Here is a 21,482-nt window from a genome sequence, read left to right as displayed (position 1 = left end):
AAAATAAAAAACAAATAAACTGGCCTGTACCACTGGCCCCAGGGCAACAAACACTTTTGAGACCCTTTCCCCAAGAACCCTTGAAAAGAGGGGCATGGTAATGAGGAATTCCTGACCTATTCTGAAACAGTAACAGGAGGGAATAGGTTAAAGGTACAGTAAGACAGATCCAGGTTAGATCAAAGAAAGGACTTCCCTCCCTGGTGGGCTTTAGGCCTACTGCTGATTTATACTCCTCCTTCCAGATGCCGGGTTGTGTGCTGGTGTGGAGGTGGGGAGGAGGGCAGGAAGTGCTGCCAGAGGGAGTCTCCCATCCCCAGAAAGGATTCAGGCAGCACATGCCTCCCAGGCTGGGGTGAGGATTACACGGAGGAACGCAGATGCTAACACGGCTTAAACTGTCTCTGGGATTCAGCATTAGTGTCATCAAGACACAGGAGCAGAAGAGGAATAGGATGCGTCCTTTGTATTTTAAGGTTAACACTCAGGCCTGACAATGTTATGGCCAAACTGGCACTTTCACGGTGCCTCAGGCAAATGTGCAAAATTAGCACAACTTCTCTGGGAGGTTGTTTTAACTCTCGATTACACGAAGCAACCAGTGTTGTTTCTGAATGAAAGCCGCGGGCTGGCGCGGTGGGTCTGCCCGTGTGCTAGACCTGTGCCGTCTCGTTAAGTGGCCAGCGGGTGAGTGTGGCTACTGAGCACGTGGCAGGGGCAAGTGGGGAGCGGCAGGGCCGGTTGGGGGGTGGCGGGCAGACAGGGACGCGTAAGCCGTGGGATTGCTCAGGCACTGACCTCGGATGTCCCGGGGCAGGAGTGGGGCTCTGCTTGGGCCCGGGCTGCTCTGCCACGTGGCGCTGGGGAAGGTGAAGCTGACCTCGGGCATCTGGAGCATCTTCTCGTCTACACGGTGAATGGGAGAGGAGAGGACGTTATTTTAGTGACCCCCCACCCCCCACCCCTGTGAGGCCTGAAAGGAAACAATGAACAACTGGTGCAGGGCACTTAGGACCTACAGGCGCCCAGCGGGCTCTTTGGTGAGGCTACCTCGTTTGTACCCCCTACAGCCCTGTCCTTTCTGGAACATCCTATCCCCCCCTCCCCCGTGGCTTTGGTCCCTTTCCCTCCCCCAGCAACCGGCTCTCCTCTCCCTCTCCTTCCCTTTCCTTCCCCTGTTTGCTGCGAGCAGCCACGACACAGCAATGGGGAGGGTTTCCTGGTTTACCGAGCAGAGTTTAATCAGAAGAGGAAGCAGCGAGGGAGCAGGTGTCTCCCCCAGACCCCACTGGGTGCCCAGGTGCAGAGGCCGCCCGACAGCCTGAGCTCCGACCCCCAGCCCTGTGGTCAGCCCTGTCCACTCTGTTCTCTTCCCAACACCTGCCTGCCCCGGGCACCTATGTGCCCTGTGTCCCCACGAGAGGGGGGCAGGCTGAGCCCGCTGCTTCTGGGAGAATCGGGGAAGAAACAGGGAGTCCAAGGGTCTGGCTGCTTCCTCTCTCTCTCCTGTCCCAGGAGAGGTGACAGCCTGAGCCCGCAGGAGCAGCACAGAGACTCAGGACTGTCTTGGGTGGGGATGCAACATGGAGTGGCCCTGATGGGAATCGAGGCAGTGGTCTCCCAGAAAATTAAACGGAGAATTGCTTTGTGACCTACAGACCCACTCTCAGGTGTTACCCCAAAGACCTGGAAACAGACGTGTAAACAGACAGCCACACGCCGATATTCACGGAGACTGAGAGGCGGAAACCACCGACGGACCTGACACAACGTGTGTCATGCGGCTGAAGGAATAGTCCTCAGCCACTGGCCATTCCAGGGCACCCGTGCTGCTGCTGCCACAGCCCAGAGGGGGACGCCCCGTGCAAGAAGCCAGACCCACAGCCGCATGTCATGGGAGCCTGTTTGCAGGAAGGGGCCGGAACAGGCCGACCTTGTGGACCAGACGCACATCAGTGTTGCCAGGGCCTAGCCAGGCGTGGAGGGGGAGGAATGGGGCTCAGGGTCTTCTTTTGGGGTGATGAAAGGTTCTGGAACCACCCAGTGGTGGGGACCCACCACACTGTAAACATAGTAAATGCCACCGCGTTGCACACGTTATAACGCGGAGTTCTGTGTATGAGTTTTACCGCAGTTTGAAAAGAACGTGGGTCGGACTTGAACAAGGCTCCTGACCAGCACAGGGAGACGCACACGAGCTGGTCAGGAGACGCGACGAGAGAAGGAGGCCAGAGACCCAGCGAGCCCAGCGGTCAATGTGACCGAGCCCTTGGCCTCGGTGTGGGGGGGCAGCCGTCCATCTGTCTGGCCATCCATCTGTTGTCTGTTGAGCATCTGTTGTATTTACCAGGCACACAGAGCCTAACGTCCCTGCGCTCAGGGAGCCCGCAGAAGAGGGTCAACAGGAGCTCGCATCCAGCAGCAGCCACGGGGCGGGGTGGGGGGGAGGATGGGGCGCTGTGGGCACTGTGGGCGCTGACATGGTGCAGTCAGCGAGGACAAATGTCCAGAGCGGCCACATCAGGCGCTGAAGGCGGGGATGGGGGGAGCCATCTGTGTCCAGCCCCTCCTCTCACAGGAGAAGCTGGACTTCTACATTTTGTGCACGATGTGACTTTCACATGATTTTAAACTGCGGTGCCAGTTGACCAGTCTCCTCCAAGCTCAGGGCTGGGCTTGGCCTGTCGTCACTGCTTTAGGGATGAACATCCCTAGCAGTTCTGAATGTCAATTAAGTAGTGCCTGATCGGGGGGCAGCAAGAGCTCCTCATCTAGAGGAATCAGATCACCTTTTAGGATGGTTTCAGGACAGGTTTCATGCTCCCCGAACTAGCTGGCAGAGAGCATGGGGAAGACAGACCCTGTGCTCGGCCCAGGACAGGGATGAGAGCAAAGTGCAGGAGCACCTGTGTGGGCTCAGGCCTGGGCCGCCATGGACGGGCACAGGAGTGGCTGGGGTGAGCTATGCTCCTTGCCCATCATTCTGTGAAATGGGCACATACATGGTAGGGTTTCTGCAAGTGATAAATGAGGAGATACATTTACATCTCCTGGCATCCATGCCCTGTCCACTCGGTGATGGCCATTCTTCCCCCATTCACAGGCCTCCAGGACTGTGGCTCAAAGCTGCACACCTAGACGTGATTCACGGCAGGCATGAATCCAGGGCCAGTGACACCACTGCCCTGAACAGAGAACATGCAGTCACATTAAAACTGTGAGGGTCTCGGGGATCCCTGGGTGGCTCAGTGGTTTAGCACCTGCTTCCACCCCAGGGTGTGATCCTGGAGACCTGGGATCAAGTCTCACATTGGGATCCCTGCATGGAGTCTGCTTCTCCCTCTGCCTGTCTCTGCCTTTCTCCCTCCCTCCCTCCCTCCCTCCCTCCCTCCCTTTCTCTCTCTCTCTCTCTCTCTCTCTCTCTGTGTCTCTTATGAATAAATAAAATCTTAAAAAAAAAACAAAACTGTGAGGGTCTCTTGGCCCAAGGACCCTGCCCCAGGGGAGCTGCAGCCTGTGCAGACGCCATCAGTGGTGACCCACAGCTCCCTGCACAGGCCAGAGATACAGAACACCCGGGTAACCCTGGCTTCCTGCAGGGCCTCCTTGGACACCTGCCAAGGACACGCGTGTTCCTCCCCCAGGCAGAGATATTCAGGCCCAGTGGCGGGACCCCGGGAGCACCAGCCCTGGCTGCACCATCGACACGTGGTGTGGGCCTGGAGACATCACTTCCACTCAGTTTACCTGTTCAACCAGCGGCTGAGCATGCAGGAGGACCACTGATGCTAACGGGCTCTAACTCTTCCATCACAGAAACACGCAGCTGTAGAGGGGGGAGCCTCTGTGCTCCGTGGGGCTCTGCAGACATAGTCGAGAGAAGGGGTGCCCACAAAGCAGGGCTCAGCACCTCCCCTAAGCTGGGGACTCAGGCTCTGCCCCCTTCTCGCCAACTGAGGGGGCCAATACAGTCCACTCTGGTTTCTTTGGAAAAGGCTGGTTTCTTTTGTACACAGACATGGGGAAACGTGCTGAACTCGTCTAGCCGTGATGCGCAACAAATACTCTGTCATCACAGACAGAAAGCTCTTGAAAGATTCATGGGTGAAGTGGCACGCTCTGGGATTTTCTTGAAACCTCTCCAGGAAAGCAAATAACAAACGAGCAGATGGAAACGTGTTGCGGGAGCACAGAAACAGAATCAGCAGAGGACAGCCTGCTGCTGGCGCCGGGATGGCTCCACCAGAGGTTATTGTACTCTTGTCCGTACTTCTGGGTACATTAGCAATTTCATAATAAAACAGTGGGAAAAGCAAACTCCTTTTTAAGTCACCCGTAGAGCGCACCTGGGTGGCTCAGCGGTTGAGCATCTGCCTTCGGCTCAGGGCATGAGCCTGGGGTCCTAGGATCGAGTCCCACATCTGGCTCCCTGCATGGAGCCTGCTTCTCCCTCTGCCTATGTCTCTGCCTCTCTCTCCGTGTCTCTCTTATGAATAAATAAAATCTAAAAAAAAAAAAAAAAAAGAAAATCACCCATAGAGACAGGTTCCAAGGAGCTTGTCTCCAGGGGACGGGTGATCACAGGATCCCAGAGACTTTGGCTACACGGTTGACAACTAGGCCTCTCCGGAGATGCCCAGCGCCCCCCGCTCCCAGGCAGGTGCCATCACCGGGCCCCTCCCAGCAAGGACCTGGGGCATTGGCGTCCAGCATGCCTGGCTGCCTGACAGGAGGAGAGTGGTGGGCACACGCCCAACCCTGCACTTCGGAGTTCCCATGCCTGATGCTGCTGTGCTCTCTGGGGCAGCATTACTATTTTATGAGCACGTAAACAAGAAGATAAGTAAATAAAAGCTTTTAAAGCGTCAAATCCCATATGGCTAAAGAACACTTTAAGTGGCGTTTTTTTTTTTTTTTTTTTAAGTGTTTTTTTAAGGTTTTGAAGTGTTATTCTTGCAGGCCTGCGTTGCTGCCAGCAGTTCCAGGAGCTGAACTGAGAAATCACAGGTAAATCTGAATTCTGTCCCCAAGATCAGAGATTCCTGAGAAGGTTGAGAGTGTGGCTATGAACCAGGTTGTGCCAAGGTGCACACCCATCAGTGAGACACTGTGTGGCCGTGCACACCACTGCCATGGTCTTCGAAATCTACAGCGAGGGCCGTAACATGCCCGCAAAGAATAAAGATAACGAAACAAGACGTGAGGGAAAGCACGCAAGTGTGGTTGAGAGTTAGGCATCAGGTCTGTCGCTCCCAGCCGTGTGACCTTGGGGAAGGCCCTGAACTCCTGTGCCTCAGTTTCCTTCTCTGGACCATGGGGACAGAGCCACCATGAGGACAGGTGGGCTGACACCCACCCAGTGCCTCACACACAGTAACACTGTGCAATAGTGAGCTCTGATGACGTGGCCAGCAGGATAGGCCCTTCTGTGGTGAGGACTGGCCTGCTTGTCAGGTTTCTCCAGCCCATATGGGACTAATACTTTTGCAAAAATAACAATAATGAATCACTAGAAAGACTAATTGGAAAATTTTTAAAAGACAGAAGGCAGGCCATTTACCACAAGTGGTCGTACCGCCAAACTGCCACACGCCTTTCTAAAAGCTTGGCCTTCGGGATGCCTGAGTGGCTCAGAGGTTGAGCGTTTGCCTTTCACTCAGGGCGTGATCCTGGGATCCAGGATCGAATCCCACATGGGCTCCCTGCATGGAGCCTGCTTCTCCTTCTGCCTATGTCTCTTCCTCTCTGTGTCTCTTGTGAATAAATAAATAAAATCTTAAAAATAAAATAAAAAAATAAAATAAAATAAAATAAAATAAAATAAAATAAAATAAAATAAAATAAAATAAAATAAAATAAAAGCTTGGCCTTCTGGGCAGCCCAGGTGGCTCAGCGGTTTATCGCCGCCTTCAGCCCAGGGCGTGATCCTGGAGACCCGGGATCGGGTCTCACATCAGGTTCCCTGCATGGAGCCTGCTTCTCCCTCTGCCTGTGTCTCTGTGTCTCTCATGAATAAATAAATAAAATCTTTAAAAAAAAATAAAAATAAAAGCTTGGCCTTCTGTTGCAGGCCAGGGACAGTTTGTGGGCACCCCTGGAGGAGCACCAACACCTCCACTCTACTACATCTACTACTGTGATATGCCAGCAACACACTGTCCCTACAACAGGCGCTGGTGTTCACGCTGCTGCTCACCCAAGACAAGGCCACCTCATGGCCACTGCTTCTGGATGGTGGATCCTATGGGTGGTTTTCTTCCATTTATAATTTTATCTATATTCCAAAGTTCTCACCATGAGCATGTCCTGTACTGTAACAACCACAGGAGCTAGAATTCAAACCTAGACCAAGACAGACTGCACACAGGCAGCCTGCCGTGTTTTTAACCACCATTTCAAACTGTTGGGGTGTCAGGGTGTCAGGAAGGGCCAGAAGCAAAACAGTGCCCCTGGGAATGTTTGTTCTCATGAAGCCAGTGGCCTTGGTCCACTCCCTGCACCGAAAACCTGAAACTAACACCAAGGAGCAGACAGCTGGTAACAGCCCAAACTGTCACACTTTCCAAAGGTCTACCCTTGGCAGGAGGCAGAAGGGGCAGAGTCTTTTTTTTTTTTTTTTTAAGATTTTATAGGGGATCCCTGGGTGGCACAGCGGTTTAGCGCCTGCCTTTGGCCCAGGGTGTGATCCTGAGGACCCGGGATCGAGTCCCACGTCGGGCTCCCGGTGCATGGAGCCTGCTTCTCCCTCTGCCTGTGTCTCTGCCTCTCTCTCTCTCTCTCTGTGTGACTATCATAAATAAATAAAAATTAAAAAATTTTAAGATTTTATTTATTTATTCTTGAGAGACCGAGAGAGAGAGAGAGAGGCAGAGACACAGGCAGACGGAGAATCCTGCAGTGAGCCCGATGTGGGATTCGATCCCAGGACTCCAGGATCACACCCTGGGCCAAAGGCAGGTGCTAAACCACTGAGCCACCTGGGCTGCCCAGAGTCTTAAGACACAGACGAAGCCCCAGTATGCTGTTTTGTTTTTTTAACCCTGTACCTGTGTGGGAACTGAGGCTGGGTTTTATCTTGGAGGCCGCGGGGACGGGAGGGAAGAAGCTCTTTCCAGATGACTTGGTGAGCTGCAGGACTGCTGGGGACGGCTGGCTCTCAGCCCCATGCTCTGCTGCCTGCAGGGACAAGCACAGGGTGGGGAAGGAGTGACATGTCAAGGTCATGTTGAGCTGAAGCCATGCATGAATTAAATACCTACTGTGTGGCAGACTGCTGCAGGCCATGAAGGACCTCAGCGGACAGAAGCAGAATTACTGTTCATGCTCTCATCCAACCCCCAGAGAGGAATGAATGAGTGAGTGAATGAATGAATAAGTGAATGAATGATCCTCTGCTGGCTACTGGTTGTCTTTCCTCCCCATTTTTAACTCTCAGTAGCCCTAGAATGGAGGTTTAAATGGTTAACATTTAAATAGATCGACTATTAAAAAAAATAATAAATAAATAAAATAAATAGATAGACTACTGAGTAAAGCAGATCTCCCACTGCTGGGTGGATGGGCCTTGTCCAATCAGTTGAAGGCCTGGATAGAACAAAAGGGCTGACTCTCCTGAGAGTAAGGGAGCCCCCTCCTACCTGATTGCCTTGAGTGGAACTTTGTTTTTTTCCTGCCTTTGGACTTGAACTTGTCTCTAGCTTGCCAACCCCGGTTCTGGAATTTGTCAGCCTCCATAAATTATGTGAGCCAACTGCTTATAATAAACCTTCTTCTCTGTGTATGTATGTGCATGTGTGCATGTATGTTGTGTGTGTGCCTATGAGTGTGCATGTGTATGTCTATGTGTGAGACCTGTGTGCATGTGAATGTATGTTTGAGTGTGTGAGCATCTGTGTCATGCACACACACGCACATCCTACTGGTTCCATTTGTCTGCAGAGCCCTCACTGGTATCCTCACCTTCTGACCCCTGCTACAGTCCTACCGTTAATCCTACTGAGTGATTACCAGAGTGGTTTCAGTGTGAATCAGCAAATGTCTACTGTGGGGCTGGCAGGGGTAGAATGACATCTGTCTGGTCCCTGGCCACCAACCAGCTTGCCCAGAGAGAAAATTGCTCACTTCCTCCAGTTTATATAACCAAGTATAGGACAGAAAGAAACCTCATCAAGGGAACACCACTTCCACACAGATTGGAACCCGTGCCAAACCCACCCTCTCCCCCATGCGAGTATAACTTCACACCACCGTGATCATTATGGCCAGCAAGGGATCAGTGTGGCCAGGGAGCAATCAGTGTGGCGCTCTGCTGTATGCTAGATTTTGCTTAAATGTTGTTGAGAGTTCAGAGGTCAACATTGTCCAATGTCCCAAGAAGTTAACTAGACATGAAGAACACTGCCCACAGAGGGATGCTGAAGTGGTCGGAAATGAAAGACGACCTCTTGGCCATGGAACAGGGAGCAGACAACCGTAAGTGGCTGCGCAATGGGACTGCGCGTGGAGCTCAGCCCTGGCAGTGGGAGGCCGTGAGTGCCAGGCCTGGTGCCAGGCTCTGGTTGGAGAGGGGCACCTTGTGGTGGGCAGTGCTTTGCGACTCACATGGTTACTATTTAGTGACATGCGCTAGAACCAAGTGATGTATCTTTTCAGGGCTAAAATTCAAATATCATATAGACACTTGAGAATTTATGAAAGAATGTTAAGGGAGGAAACAGATCAGGAGCTGGTGCCTGCACTGTGACCTGCCTACAGAAACCATGCACACATGCAGCTTCCTATTAGGAAGGGGTGGTGGGGCTGGGTGTCCTCCCTCCAACTACTTTGCACCTGGGGCCCTCCTGCATCCACTGTAACTGTGGGAGCCAGTCCCGACCCCCACCCCACCGTCCCAGCTGGACCCCAGGACTGGGCGAGGTGGCCAGGCAGTGTCCACCCACCGTCTGCACGCTCCAGGTGAGGGAGGGTGACCGCTTCCTCCTGGCCTTCCTCTCCGTAGAACAGTCCCTGCCCGGGCTGGCAAGGGGCCACCTCCTGTCTGCTGGGCTTGGGTCTGGGGTGACGCTGGCCTTCGGGGCCCTGGAGTCCGGGGCCACCTCCTCCAGAAGGCGGATGGAGGAGCGGCCACCGCCACCCTCGCGGTCCTGTGCTTTGGAGCGCCGGGTGGCCGCGATGAGGGCAATGCTCTTGGTGCTCACGGCCATCTCCTTGAGGGCCTGAGCGCTCAGGGCCAGGCCACCAGCCTCCGCTGCCACCTGTGAGGCGCCCAGGTCCCGGCCAGTGGGGGAGCACAGCTTGGAGACCAAATTCTTCACACTTAGGGAGCTCGACTGCTACAGGGAACCAGCAGCAGGGATGGTCAGACAGCACTGGGCCACTCCGGTTGGCCAGCCCCAGGCTGGGTCCCTGAAGCTGACTCATGGCTAGTGACTCAAGGCAAGTGGTTTATTCTTAGCAGCGGGGGGGTGGGTGCAGGGTGGGGGTAGGGGAGGGCCAAGGAAGGTGCCTGAAGAAGCCCATCCCTGGATCTGGGACACCCAGGAGGCACTCCCACGGGCAGAGGGCCCAGGGCCTTTACACACCACCTGGGGTCACAGATAGGGCCTCCCCCAGGGGACTGGAGCTTTCCAGAGCTCCCGCTAGGGCAGAGGGCTCCCTGTGGGGCAGGGGTTGTCCTCAGCACAGATCCAGAGTGAGCGTACTAGTGATCACGAGACAGGCAGCTTTCTAAAGGCAGTTCACAGGAAAGGCCCAGAATTACTGACATAGAGGTGTGAATATTCACATCCTCCCCCTACCCCCAAGCCCCATCACCTGTTGTGGCCCCTCCCCCCACAGCTCTGCAGGGGCAGAGGAGGCCTCACCAGAGCCCGGGCCCGGGCCCTGGTTAGGGCTGCACACCAACCTCGTGAGATGGAGGGGTTAGCAGGATGCGGAAGGACGGCGGGGGCAGAAGGGAATCTTGCTTTCCCAGCGTTTTTGATGGTGTGCCTTGTGACGACCTGTAGCCACTGTTGTGGGTGACACACAGAGGCAGCTGCTGAGCCAGCAGCAAGGGCCCCTCGGCCTTGTCCAGCCGAGGAAAGTAGAGCCTGAACCCCGGGGTGCCACAGCCTGTATCAGGCCAGGGCAAGTGGCATCTGTATGCTGCCATGGTCAGAGGTCACACTGGGCACAGGAGCTGAGTCCCTACCAAACCTGAGGGGGCTGCAGGAACCCCGAGGTTGTAGTTAGCTGGACAGAGAGGGCATCTGGCATCTGACATGGGGTCAATCTTGTAGAGGACAGAGGCCCTAACCAGTGGGTACTGTGCCAACTCTGAGGGGGGCAGGGTTCGTGCCAGAACTGGGCTGCAGGGACATCTGGGTGGCTCAGCTGTTGAGCGTCTGCCTTCAGCTCAGGGCGTGATCCTGGAGTCCTGGGATCAAGTCCCACATTGGGCTCCTTGCATAGAGCCTGCTTCTCCCTCTGCCTGTGCCTGTGTTTCTGCCTTTCTCTCTCTCTCTCTCTCATGAATAATTTTTTTTTTTAATGTTAAAAAAAAAAAAGCACTGGGCTGCAGCATGTCCAACTGGTGTTAGATCAGCAGTGGTAGAAAGAGAACAGGACAAAACGTCTAAGCTGAGCCCGAAGGATGGCGATGGAAGAGCTATGCTGAGTGCTGGCAGAAAAACTTGCCAGGGACAGCACGGGCAAAGGCCCTAGGGCAGGGAGCAGCTTGGCACAGCAAGGAGAGGAGGTTGGACCAGACACAGAGTTTGCCCAGGACCCATGTGGAAGGAAGACTTGGGTCGTTAGAAGGGGAAGGGACCACTGATAACCTTCCAGCCAGAACTTCCCCTATCCTATGGGTCTAGTCTGTAAGAATGGGGTTTTCTAGCAGCTTCCCATCAATACGGGTCATCAATGACTATATAAGAACAAAGTGTCATGCATCATACCCAGGCTTCCTGATGAGTGTCCCCATGCCCCTGACCTCTGCTCTCCCATCTTCGAGATTGGAGTGGTAATATGCTGAGCTGCTGGGAAGACCACAAGCGAGCTCAATGACACGGGGTGTTCAAGCACTGTGCGGATCAGGGAGGCCTCGGGGATTCTATCTGCAGAGCGCAGGGCTCCCTAACACCGTGGCCAGGAGCCCAAACTAGAGACAAATGCTTGGCCTGTGTTTCCTTATGGTGAACCTCCAGCAAGCTCCTGAGCTCCTCCAATCCTATTTCCACCTGTGGAATGAGACCACCTATGCCCTCCCTTCCTCTTTGAGGTGTGGTTATATGGAGGTACGATCTGTGGAGCAGTGGCAGCCTCTTTGACCCAAAGGGGAGACACTATTTGCATGCCAAGGACACGGGCATCATCAAGTCATTTAAATAATAGCTCCAAGTCCACTCATCCTCCAAATTCTCATCAGACAACACACCCTATTTAGATCAGGTCGTTCACATTGAAAATTCTCTTACTTGCAGCCAAAAGCATTCTGAATCGGGACCAACAGCAACAGGAAAGTTGGAAGGGGTACGGGGACAGAGGCCCAGCTCTGGCCCGGAAGTCCTGCTCACACGCGAGGAAGCTGACCGGCTCCCATCCCCCACCCGCTCACATTAGGCTGTCATCATCACGGCAGCTCTGTGTCATGTCCCCACTGTGTCAGGCACGCACAGCCCTTCAGGGAGGTATCATGGAACCCATCTAGACAAAGGGCGCCTGAGGCTCAGGCCAGCCAGCCACTTGACCAGGATCCTGGGGCGCGGATGACCGGCATCCCCGGGACTCAAGCACTGGTCAGCCTGACATAAAGCCTGGCTGCCAACTACCTGTGGGCAGGGTCCCAGGGACTCCTCCCTACTAGGAACCCTGTGCCGGCCTTAGCTGTTGCCAAGGGAACCAGCTTGCACGCCTTAGCTGAGGCAGCGGGTGGCAGCAGCACACCCTGTCTGCCGGGTGACACAGCTCCTCTTGTGCTGTGCGGAACATGGACCAGTGTCCAGCACATGGCCTGCAGGTAGCTTGGCCTGCTGTGTGGCTACCGTTCCAGCTGCTGCAGCAATGGCTCTGCAACAGGCAGGGAGAGCCCACTCCTCTCTACACTGAGGCCTGAAGGTGGGGGGCTCACTTCGCAAGCGACCTACAATCAGCACTGTGACAGTGTGGGGTCGACACCCATCTTCTCTAATCACTGGGCCAAGTGCAAGTTCAGATAGGTGTGAGCCAAGAGCAGGAAGGCAGCATGGGCCCAGGAGCAGGTGGACGAGGCATCTAGTCTCGACTGGGGGGATGGGGCTCTTTGTTTTCATATGCACATGCACATGTTACACACATGAAACACATGACACACACGCAAATACGAAACATGCAAACATGCACACACGAAACATACACACAAACCATACATGTGCATATGCATACACATGTATACACAAACACACATATGCACATATGTGCATGCACCGAAGATGGACCCTGGTGTTCTCGTTCCCCCAAAGGGCATGGATCAAGCCTGGGCATTGCAGCCAAATGCAGCATCCAGGCCCTCACTGCACCCTGATTTAGACAAACCAGCTGCCAAGGTATTGGGGGCAACCCTGGAGAACTGTGACCCTAGGGAGGATAAGAGGATGTTGAAGATGTGTCGCTGATTTTGCTAGGATGCTGACTGCATTGTGGTCACAAAGGGAGGAGTCCCAGCTGCAGAACCTGCATACTGACATACTGGGGGGGAAATGTCACAATGTTTGTGACCCAGGTGACCACAGTGACTTGACCTGAACTGTGTCCTCCCAAGCTCTGACACCCTGGTGACTGTATCCGGAGAGGGGTCTTCGGGAGGTCAGTGTGTGGGGCCCTGAGGACACAGGACCGTGTCCCCCAAGAGAGGAGGTGCACGGTCTCTACCACACGAGCCTGGATGCGGCCGTGTGCTCCTTGCCAGAGCGACACCCCGCCACACCTCCGTTTTGGACGCCCAGCTCCACAACTGTGAGAAGTAAGTGGCCGCGGTGAGACCCCAGTCCTGGACATTCCATCAGGTCAGGCAGCCCGAGTGGCTCAGACAAGGACACAAACTGGCCAAATGCTAACGTGAAAATCAGGGGTCGAGTCAGTGAGTGCTGGGTTTACTGGTCTGTTCTGGTGTTGGAAGAAAAGTCAACAGAAGAGAGGGGAAAAGCATTGAGGGTGGGACACAGCGGCGGAGCATGAACAAAATACACGTAAAGTGAAAATGGCCTTTCTGGCAGCCCACTCCTGGCCTCATAACCACCCTGCAGAGCTAGCGCCTCCTGGGATATGTTTATTCATCTTAAGCAATGTTAGATGGACTTTCCGAGGGGAGGCTCTGCAGCCGGGACCCCCAGGGCCGGCCTCTGGTCCCTACTGCTGCACTCCGCCAGCTGAGGGCACGGCAATGCCCAGTCGGAAGAGGGGACAGTGCAGGTACCTGTCTGTCTCCAGCAGCATGGGTGGCAGCTCGAACTGGGCGCCCCATGGGAGGTCCTTCCTGTCGTCCAGCTGGTCTCGGCTGGCCTCCTCCGGCGGCGGCGGGGATGTGTTCAGAACAGAGCCATCCTGGGGCCAGAAAGAGGAGCTGAGGGAGGCGGCACGGACTGTGGACACAGGCATCATGCACAGATCTGCGAGGGGCCACAGAAATCCGCCTGGCCACTATCGCTGGAAAGAAACCACCCAGCAGGGAGGCTCACCTCTGACTGGGCCTCCCCAGCACAGAGTCAGAAAGGATGCCGTGTGCACAGGCAAGCACCAGGGAGCGTCAGGGAATAGCCTTGACCCTTGAGTGAAAGTGGTGCACAGGCAGATTGCTTGTTGTCAGAGTACCCTCGAAAGCCCGCACGCCCTCGAGAAGCCACACAGAGTCACCACGTGACCCAGCAATCCCACTTCCAGGCTTATAGCCAAAGAACTAAGGGCAGGGACTCAAACAGATCTTTCTACGTCCACGTTCATGGCAGCGGTACACACAACAGTCGAGAGGTGGACGTACCCCAAGTCCATGGTGGCATCAACACAAGGCCCGTCCACATAGCGGAGTATCTCTCGGCCTTTTTTTCTTTTTTTTTTTTTAAGATTTATTTATTCATGAGAGAGAGAGAGAGAGAGAGAGGCAGAGACACAGGCAGAGGGAGAAGCAGGCTCCACGCAGGGTGCCCGATGCAGGACTCGATTCCAGATCCCTGGATCAGGCCCTGAGCCGAAGGCAGACGCCCAACCACTGAACCACCCAGGCATCCCTCTCTCGGCCTTAAATAGTAAAGACGTCTTGACACCGGCCACCACAGGGACAGACCAGAAGGGTGTCGTACTCAGTGAAATAAGCCAGTCATGGAAGGACAAGGGCTCTCAGGTCCCTGAGGTCATCAAACCCGTGGAGACACCAAGAAGATTGTGGTGCCAGGGGCTGGGGAGGGGTTGCTTAATGGGGACGGTTCTGGTTTAGTGTAATACTTTTTATAAAGAAGTGAACCTGAGGGTGTCTTGGGGAGACTGACACAGTCCACAGGAAACACAGGAAGAGCAGGGGTCCAGATGGGGACACAGCCCCTGCTGGCAGCAGCAGACGTGGGGAGCCCTCGGATCGGGGACCTCTAACCAGGGGTGGGACATGGCTTTATGTACTCTTAGATCCCTGGACAACTCCCCATGCCACATTTCTGGCTACTGCCCCTCACCCACTCTGCCTGAAGCCTGGAGGGCTCCCCTTTACTCTCCTGAGAAGGTGGAGCAGGGGGGCAGGGGGCCGTAGCTGCAGGCAGGGGTGCAGCCAGTGATGACAGCCTTTGTCTGAAGAGTGGATGCAGAGCCCTGCCCCAGCCCTCTTCCCTCAGGAGTCCCCAGAATTGGCGCCAGATGCCACCCACCATGCAGGAGACTGCCAGCATGCCCTGAAGGAGAGCTAACACACCAGATCCAGCCAAGGCTCCCCAGAATGCCGTTCCTGGGGTGCCTGAAGCACCACGGTCCACCTCACGCTCAGCTCGGGAGCGCCTCTGCTAGCAAACCTTCAGGGCCTCCCCAAACCTCCTGGAAGCCCGGCCACTGGCTTGGCCACCCAGTGCTGCTGGCTCCGGCGCCTGGCTCAGGGCTGGGTGGGGGATCCCTGAGGGTCCCCTTGCGGTGCCACAGTCCACGGGACTCACCCGCAGGGAGCTGGACATGACGGCGTGCAGCAGCAGCAGGCGGTTCAGCGAGCCCGCGCCCAGCTCCCGTGAGTACAGGCAGCGCCGCCTGGCCAGGGACTCCGGCACAGCGATGCCACCCCCTGCAGAGCCGGGAAAGCAGGCGTGGGTGACAGCCCTACTTGTGGAGAAGATGGTGTCTTCTTTTTTATGGACGTTTGAAGGCAAATAGTCCAAACTGATGAAGGAGGATTTTCTAGACGGTGGGGTTTCCATATGGGGTCTTTCAGTTACCCTCACTGCCCCCCGGATGGTCTGTGCCATACATGCCACGTGTGTGCGTGTGCCCGGATCCCTCACACTAACCAGCACACCTTGCACACTGTGCTTGGCTACTCCTCGCTTACCTGTACACCTGGAGAGGGTTTCATAACCGGGCACAGGGGCCCGGGGACAGGGGAGGGCTGAAGGCTGACTGCTGTCCCCCCCGCCCCCAGGCCACTGGGGACTGGGATTGTCCCCGACCATGAGCAGTGCCTCGTCCCTCTGGGGCTGGGATGGGGCGGCCTCACCCTGAATCAGCTGCCACTGATCCTGGATGAGCTGCTCACAGAGCAGCCGGTGCTGGTGGTAGCGCTGGATCACAAAGTCCTTCTGGCACATGAGGTTCCTCCGGCACAGATTGTTGGCCTGCAGCTCCGTGTTCTCCACCTCCAGCTCGTGGGCCCGGCACAGCAGCCGTAGCACCTCCCGCTGGTCCTCACTGATGACCTGCGTGGGCAGCAGCTTCTCCAGCTGTGAGGCCTTCTTCTTGGCATTGGCCAGGCGCTGCTCCAGCCCAGCCTGGCAGAGAGACCAGGGGTTCAGGACAGGTGCCTGGGGCCTGTGGTCCCATGCGTGCTCATCCTTGTGGGCTCAGCTTTGCAGCCTGTACCCATGAAAACATGATGTGATCTATGGGCTCAGGGGACATGTGGCCATCACCCTGCACTAACCACGTCCTTTATTTTCTCTGTTCTATTCTCTCATACCTGGGACCTCACCGACCCTGAAGGGACTGACCCTCCCAAGTCTAGCTAGTTCCTGAGGATCCTGAACCACTCACCCAGGGGCGCACTTCTCAAATGTACACCAGCCAACCTAGTGCCTGTACCCAAACTCCCTTCCTCCATGGGGCTCTCATGCTCTGGGCCACTGTATCCCTGCCCCAATCTCCCAGGGACCAGACAACCGGGACAACCTCAACCCCAGAGCCCACCAGAATTACTCAGACTAGCCGGTCCCCAGCCTGCTCATCCTAAGCCTGCTCACCCCACCTCGCCCCTCTTTCTTGCAGAAACCATAAACAGGCTCTTCCCTACAGTGTCCCCCCCTCTGCCTCCTGACCAGCCCTGGTGCTTCCCCATGTGGCCCCACATGGCATTCCATGCCCTCTTCTCCTGGAAGTGTGACTATGACCATCTTTCCAACGGTGGTCATCTCCTGGTCTCCTGGCCCTCCTGTGCTTCATATTTTCTATGAACATGTTGCATCTTAGAACACACCCCAGGACTCATACCTCCCTGTTGTCTCCACTGTGGGAAACCAAGGCTGCAGCCAAGGCTGCTGGGCGTGCCCACCCCCAGGACCATTGTCCCAGACACAGGCAGGATGACAACCACTGGTGAGGCCCAGGAGGACGTGCTCCAGCCTTTCACTCTTCTTCTGAGGTTGGGAGGGGGCAACTTTGGGAGGAGTTGGCTCAGCCCCCTGGCATGGCCCTCCTCCCCTCTGCCTGAGGTCCTCCCCACATGGGTGGGGAGGGTCCCGGCACACTGACAGCTTAAGTCACACAGAAGGTCTTTTTCATCTTTATATCCCCAGGCCTGGCATGGAGTTGGACACTTAAAACATCGATTTGTTCTTGATTCACTGGTTAACTCACTAATGGATGGACTCATTTTCATGCTACACTACATCTCAATACCAATATTTGACTCTTGAAGTCATGCTCTCTGCTCATGCACATTATTGGTTTAAACAAAAGGCATCATTCTTATTTTTAATATTAGAGGACTTTCGAAGGGAGATCCCATAATCTCCAGGGGAGATGCAGCAACAGGAGGAGCTTCTCGGCTAGGCTCTGTGGCTCTTCACCGAAGTAAGTGCCCCCTGCTGTCAGCACCTGGACCTTAGCAGATGCTTCCTCCATGAGCCGGAACACACCCCTGAGCACTGAGCACTGAGCAGGCTAATGTTAATGTGCTGATCCAGTGGCTGCTCCAGGGCACTTCCCAGCTTTGCAGCGTGCCAGCTCTGCCCTTTCTCTGAAGCAGGACCGCAAAAGAATGAGCTACCGCATTAACAGCTCATGGAAATAGCCAGCTCTTCTCAGAAACAGGAGTGTTAGAGGCTTCTTTCCCCAGGGAGGAACCGGGCTTCCTCTGGCCCTTGCCCAGGTCAGGAAGACCTGAGCCGGGGAAGACGGAGTGAGATGCCCCCAGAAAACATGGACCAGGTCAAAGCGCTTGCCCATGAGACCCTCCAAGCTGGAGGCTTTGCCTTTAAGCTGCCTGTGCAGATGGGCGGGCAGGGGCTACCCATCTGCACGGCCACTGCTCCTTGGTCCCCCGGGGGCTGGTCCTCTTGCGAGCTGACCCTTGCCACCCCCTGCTGCCATCACTAGCATGAAGGGCATGGACTCTGCAGTCAGCCCAGGTCACATCCCCAGGGGATGTGGAACCATTTATCTCTACTTCCTGAGACTGGCTCCCATCTACAGGCCGGTTGGTTGTGGTAGGCCTGACCCGGGGCACTGTGTTCACACCGCTGATGTGACCACACATGGGCAGACCCTCCTCCCCACCTTGAGGGCTGCAGTTTTCCGTTGCTCAGCCAAAAGCATGTTGACTTCCTCTCTGGCCAGAGCCACCTCGTGTGGCTCCACAGACTCGCCCTCATCCCCGTCTGCATCAGCCTCTGCTGGCTCCTCGTCCCTCTCTGACGTCCTCTCCCTGTGTGCATGCTGGTGGGTCTTCTCACGCTCCCAGCTGCAGCCGCAACAGAGGGGTCAGGGGTCAGGGTGCAAGCCACGCCAGGGCTGGTCTACCCACAGGCCTGGGCGTGACAACTTCCACCTGATGGCTTGTAAAAACTGGGCACAAACAAAAATTGGAAGGAAATAAAGAGGCAGTGAACATTACACAGGATTGCTGAATGATTAAGCACGGGACTCTGCTGCCTCCAGCCCACCACCCCCAAACCCGGCTCTGCCCAGGGGGCCTCAGGCCACCTGTATACAAACGTGCCCCCACTGAGCCTGCTTTCCTCAGCCGTGGGACCCGATGGCAACAGTACACCTGGGGCTTTGAAGGTTAGCTGTGATGACCCCACTCGGGGCAAAACCTCAAAGAGGATGAGGACACCAGGCTGGGTGTGAACTGCCACGGACACTGTGGGGTGGGGGGACGCAGCAACAGGTGGACAGAGAGCCTTTCCTGGTATAAGAATTCCTCCAGTGCAGATCTCACACTGTGTGTATAATTAAGAAAATAGGGATCCCTGGGTGGCGCAGCGGTTTGGCGCCTGCCTTTGGCCCAGGGCACGATCCTGGAGACCCGGGATCGAATCCCACGTCGGGCTCCCGGTGCATGGAGCCTGCTTCTCCCTCTGCCTGTGTCTCTGCCTCTCTCTCTCTCTCTCTCTCTCTCTGTGACTATCATAAATAAATAAAAATTTAAAAAAAGAAAAGAAAAGAAACAGGAAGAAGCAGGAAGAGGAGAATGTGGGGAGGACAAGATAAGAAATGGGCTGGGGCCCCAACACTTCATGTTAGTTACCGTAAGCAGGGGAGCCAGGTGTGCTAATTTGTCCGGGGCAGGACCAGGCACACCAGCTGTCCCAGCATAAATAGCACCCCTCACCCTCTTAAACACATCCCACTCCAGATGACAAATTGCATGGCCAGACCCTCCATGTGTGGTCAGTCTATTCACAGTAGGTGCAAATAGCAAGTATATGTGGATGGGTAGATGAGTCCTGGCCTAGTGGGTGTACAACCTTAGATAAACCCACATCCCCTCTGAGCCTCAACATCCTCTTATGTAAAATGGGCTTAATCCTAACCTGCCAGGGCTGACTCTGGACTCTAGCTTGAGACAAGGAAATCAAAGGGAACTGCAAGCCTTTCCCCATCCAGCCCAGCTTAGCAACAGGGGCAGGAGAGCAGGAAAGGATTGGGCCAGGAATTCTGCCTAGGAAGAGAGGGTGCCCTTCACTAAAGTCCCCTTGGGATACCTGCAGGAGGTAGAGGCTGCACAATAGCAAAAAAGGGCTTTCCCAGTGGCCCCTTGTGTCCTGGCTGGCCTCCTTGCCCTGTGCAGATGCATGGCATCTGGGCCTGGGTGAGTGGGCACACTCACTCTGCAATGGTGAGCAGGTGGCGGGACGTGTCAACATGCAGCTCGATGTTGGTGTTCTCCAGCTCCACCAGGCTGCGCCGCATCTCCAACTGCTCCTTGAAGGCTCCGATGAGCTGTGCCCGGATCTTGTTCATCTGCAGGCGGCTATCCTCCTCTCCATCACTGGGGGGGATCATGACTGGGGGCAGGAAAAGAGTTAGTTGCACCAGGAGTAATGCTCCCTAAGCCAAGGTGGAACTCAATGCTTGTAGTGGTCTGGACCAAGAACTCTATACACATGTTTGGATGGATGAGTGGATGGACAGATGATAGATAGGCGGATGGATGGATGGGTGGGTGGATGGATGGATAATGGGTGAATAATGGATGAATGGATGGGTAGATGATGGATGGATGGATGGATGGATGGATGGATGAATGGGTAAGTGAATGATGGATAGATGGAGAGATAAATGTATGGATAGGTGGGTGGATGGGTAGATGATGGATGGATAGATGGATGGATGGATGAGTGGGTAAATGATGGATGGATGAATGATGGATGGATGGATGGATGGATGGATGGATGGATGGGTGAATGGTGGATGGATGAATAGGTCGATGAAAAATGGATGGATGAGTAGATGATGGATGGGTGGGTGAATGATGGATGGATGGAGAGATAAATGTATGGATAGGTGGGTGGATGGCTAGTTGAAGGGTGGATGAGTAGGTAAATGATGGACGGATGGATGGATGGATGGATGGATGGATGGATGGATGGATGGGTGAATGATGGATACATGAATGAATGGGTGGATGAATAATGGATGGATGGATGGATGGATGGATGGAGGAGTAGATGATGGATGGGTGGATGGATGGATGGGTGAATAATGGGTGAATAGATGGTTAGATGATGGATGGATGAATGGGTGGGTAAATGGATGGATGGAGAGATGGAGAGATGGATGTGTGGATGGGTGGGTGGGTGGGTAGATGATGGATAGATAGATGGAGAAGAGCGGAAAGGATGGATGGATGGATGGCTAGATAATCCAATGGATGGTTTAGAGGGCCTCTTTGCCTGGTTTGGGGTCAGATTACCTGGATTTGCATCTCAGGAATCCAAGGAGGGGTGTGTCTGGGTAAGCCGTCTGAGCTCAGACTTCACTCACTTCCTCAGGGAAACCCTCTCAGATTCTCAATCTGGGTCCACCTGCCACTTGTTCTGATAACATCCTGCCTTCTTCTTCACAGTCCTCTGCACATTGGTAATTGATAAACATTTTGTGATCCATGTTTGGCCCCTGACTTTCCTACTAGAATGTAAGCTTCACAGAGCAAACTAGTTTTGTCTTTTTGTTTCCCATGTAAGCTCCTACCTAATAGTTGTCCATGGTTAATTGATGGTATTCCCTGACTGCCCCATGGTAGCTCCACTCTGACCACACACAGTCTGTTCCCCTGAGCTGGAGGGCAGTGGTCAAGGGGCACTTTTTCCTTAAATGCCAAGCAATCTGAGATGGGCAAAATGAACCATGCATCTGAATACCTGACCATTGTAGTCATTAAAACAAGATATGGGGGAGTAGTTGGTACCCTGGAGATGCTCATAATGCTCTTGGCAGAGACGTGCACACCAATGTCCCACTACTACCCCAGGCATGCCACAGCAGGACCCAAGGGAATCCCATCATGCCCTCAGGGCTCACCATGAGACCACCAATCCCTCACGACACTGCCTGCCTTCCCAGTACAGACCACCTAGGGCCATTCCCAATAATTAAGAGGCCATCGGGGTAAAGGTCCTTACAGCATGCCTCCCTGTTCAGCACTGATTCCAAAGAAGTCCAAGTGTCCTGGTCACCACCTAACTTTGCAAATTCTCTACGACAACCCCATCTTTCACCCCCACTCACCCGCCAGCCTTCTGTTGACCACCTGGGAAGCAGTCTGGCATCAAAAACAGCCC

At 54.8% G+C, this 21,482-nt stretch overlaps 1 protein-coding gene across 3 annotated transcripts in view; it reads right to left on the bottom strand.

The window, feature by feature from the left end:
- Positions 1-21,482, bottom strand: part of LOC144319451 (kinesin-like protein KIF19) — a 45,057-nt gene that overhangs the window by 5,397 nt on the left and 18,178 nt on the right. Inside the window, exons 11-19 of one of the 3 annotated variants that reach the window (XM_077907574.1) lie at positions 19,529-19,706; positions 17,974-18,157; positions 15,701-15,971; positions 15,150-15,271; positions 13,436-13,563; positions 9,905-10,010; positions 8,940-9,332; positions 7,047-7,176; positions 799-906 (exon numbers count right to left, since the gene is read on the bottom strand). In XM_077907574.1, coding sequence (XP_077763700.1) covers positions 799-906; positions 7,047-7,176; positions 8,940-9,332; positions 9,905-10,010; positions 13,436-13,563; positions 15,150-15,271; positions 15,701-15,971; positions 17,974-18,157; positions 19,529-19,706 — 1,620 coding nt within the window. Of the gene's footprint in view, positions 1-797; positions 907-7,046; positions 7,177-8,939; positions 9,333-9,904; positions 10,011-13,435; positions 13,564-15,149; positions 15,972-17,973; positions 18,158-19,528; positions 19,707-21,482 lie in introns of those variants that run through there. The other 2 variants (XM_077907573.1, XM_077907575.1) reach the window with 2 other exon arrangements.

The sequence above is a fragment of the Canis aureus genome, chromosome 8, assembly GCF_053574225.1.
Source record: "Canis aureus isolate CA01 chromosome 8, VMU_Caureus_v.1.0, whole genome shotgun sequence".
In the NCBI taxonomy this organism is placed as follows: domain Eukaryota; kingdom Metazoa; phylum Chordata; class Mammalia; order Carnivora; family Canidae; genus Canis; species Canis aureus.
The sequence above is the reverse complement of the archived record's forward strand: the minus strand, read 5'-3'. Positions and strand labels throughout refer to the sequence as shown.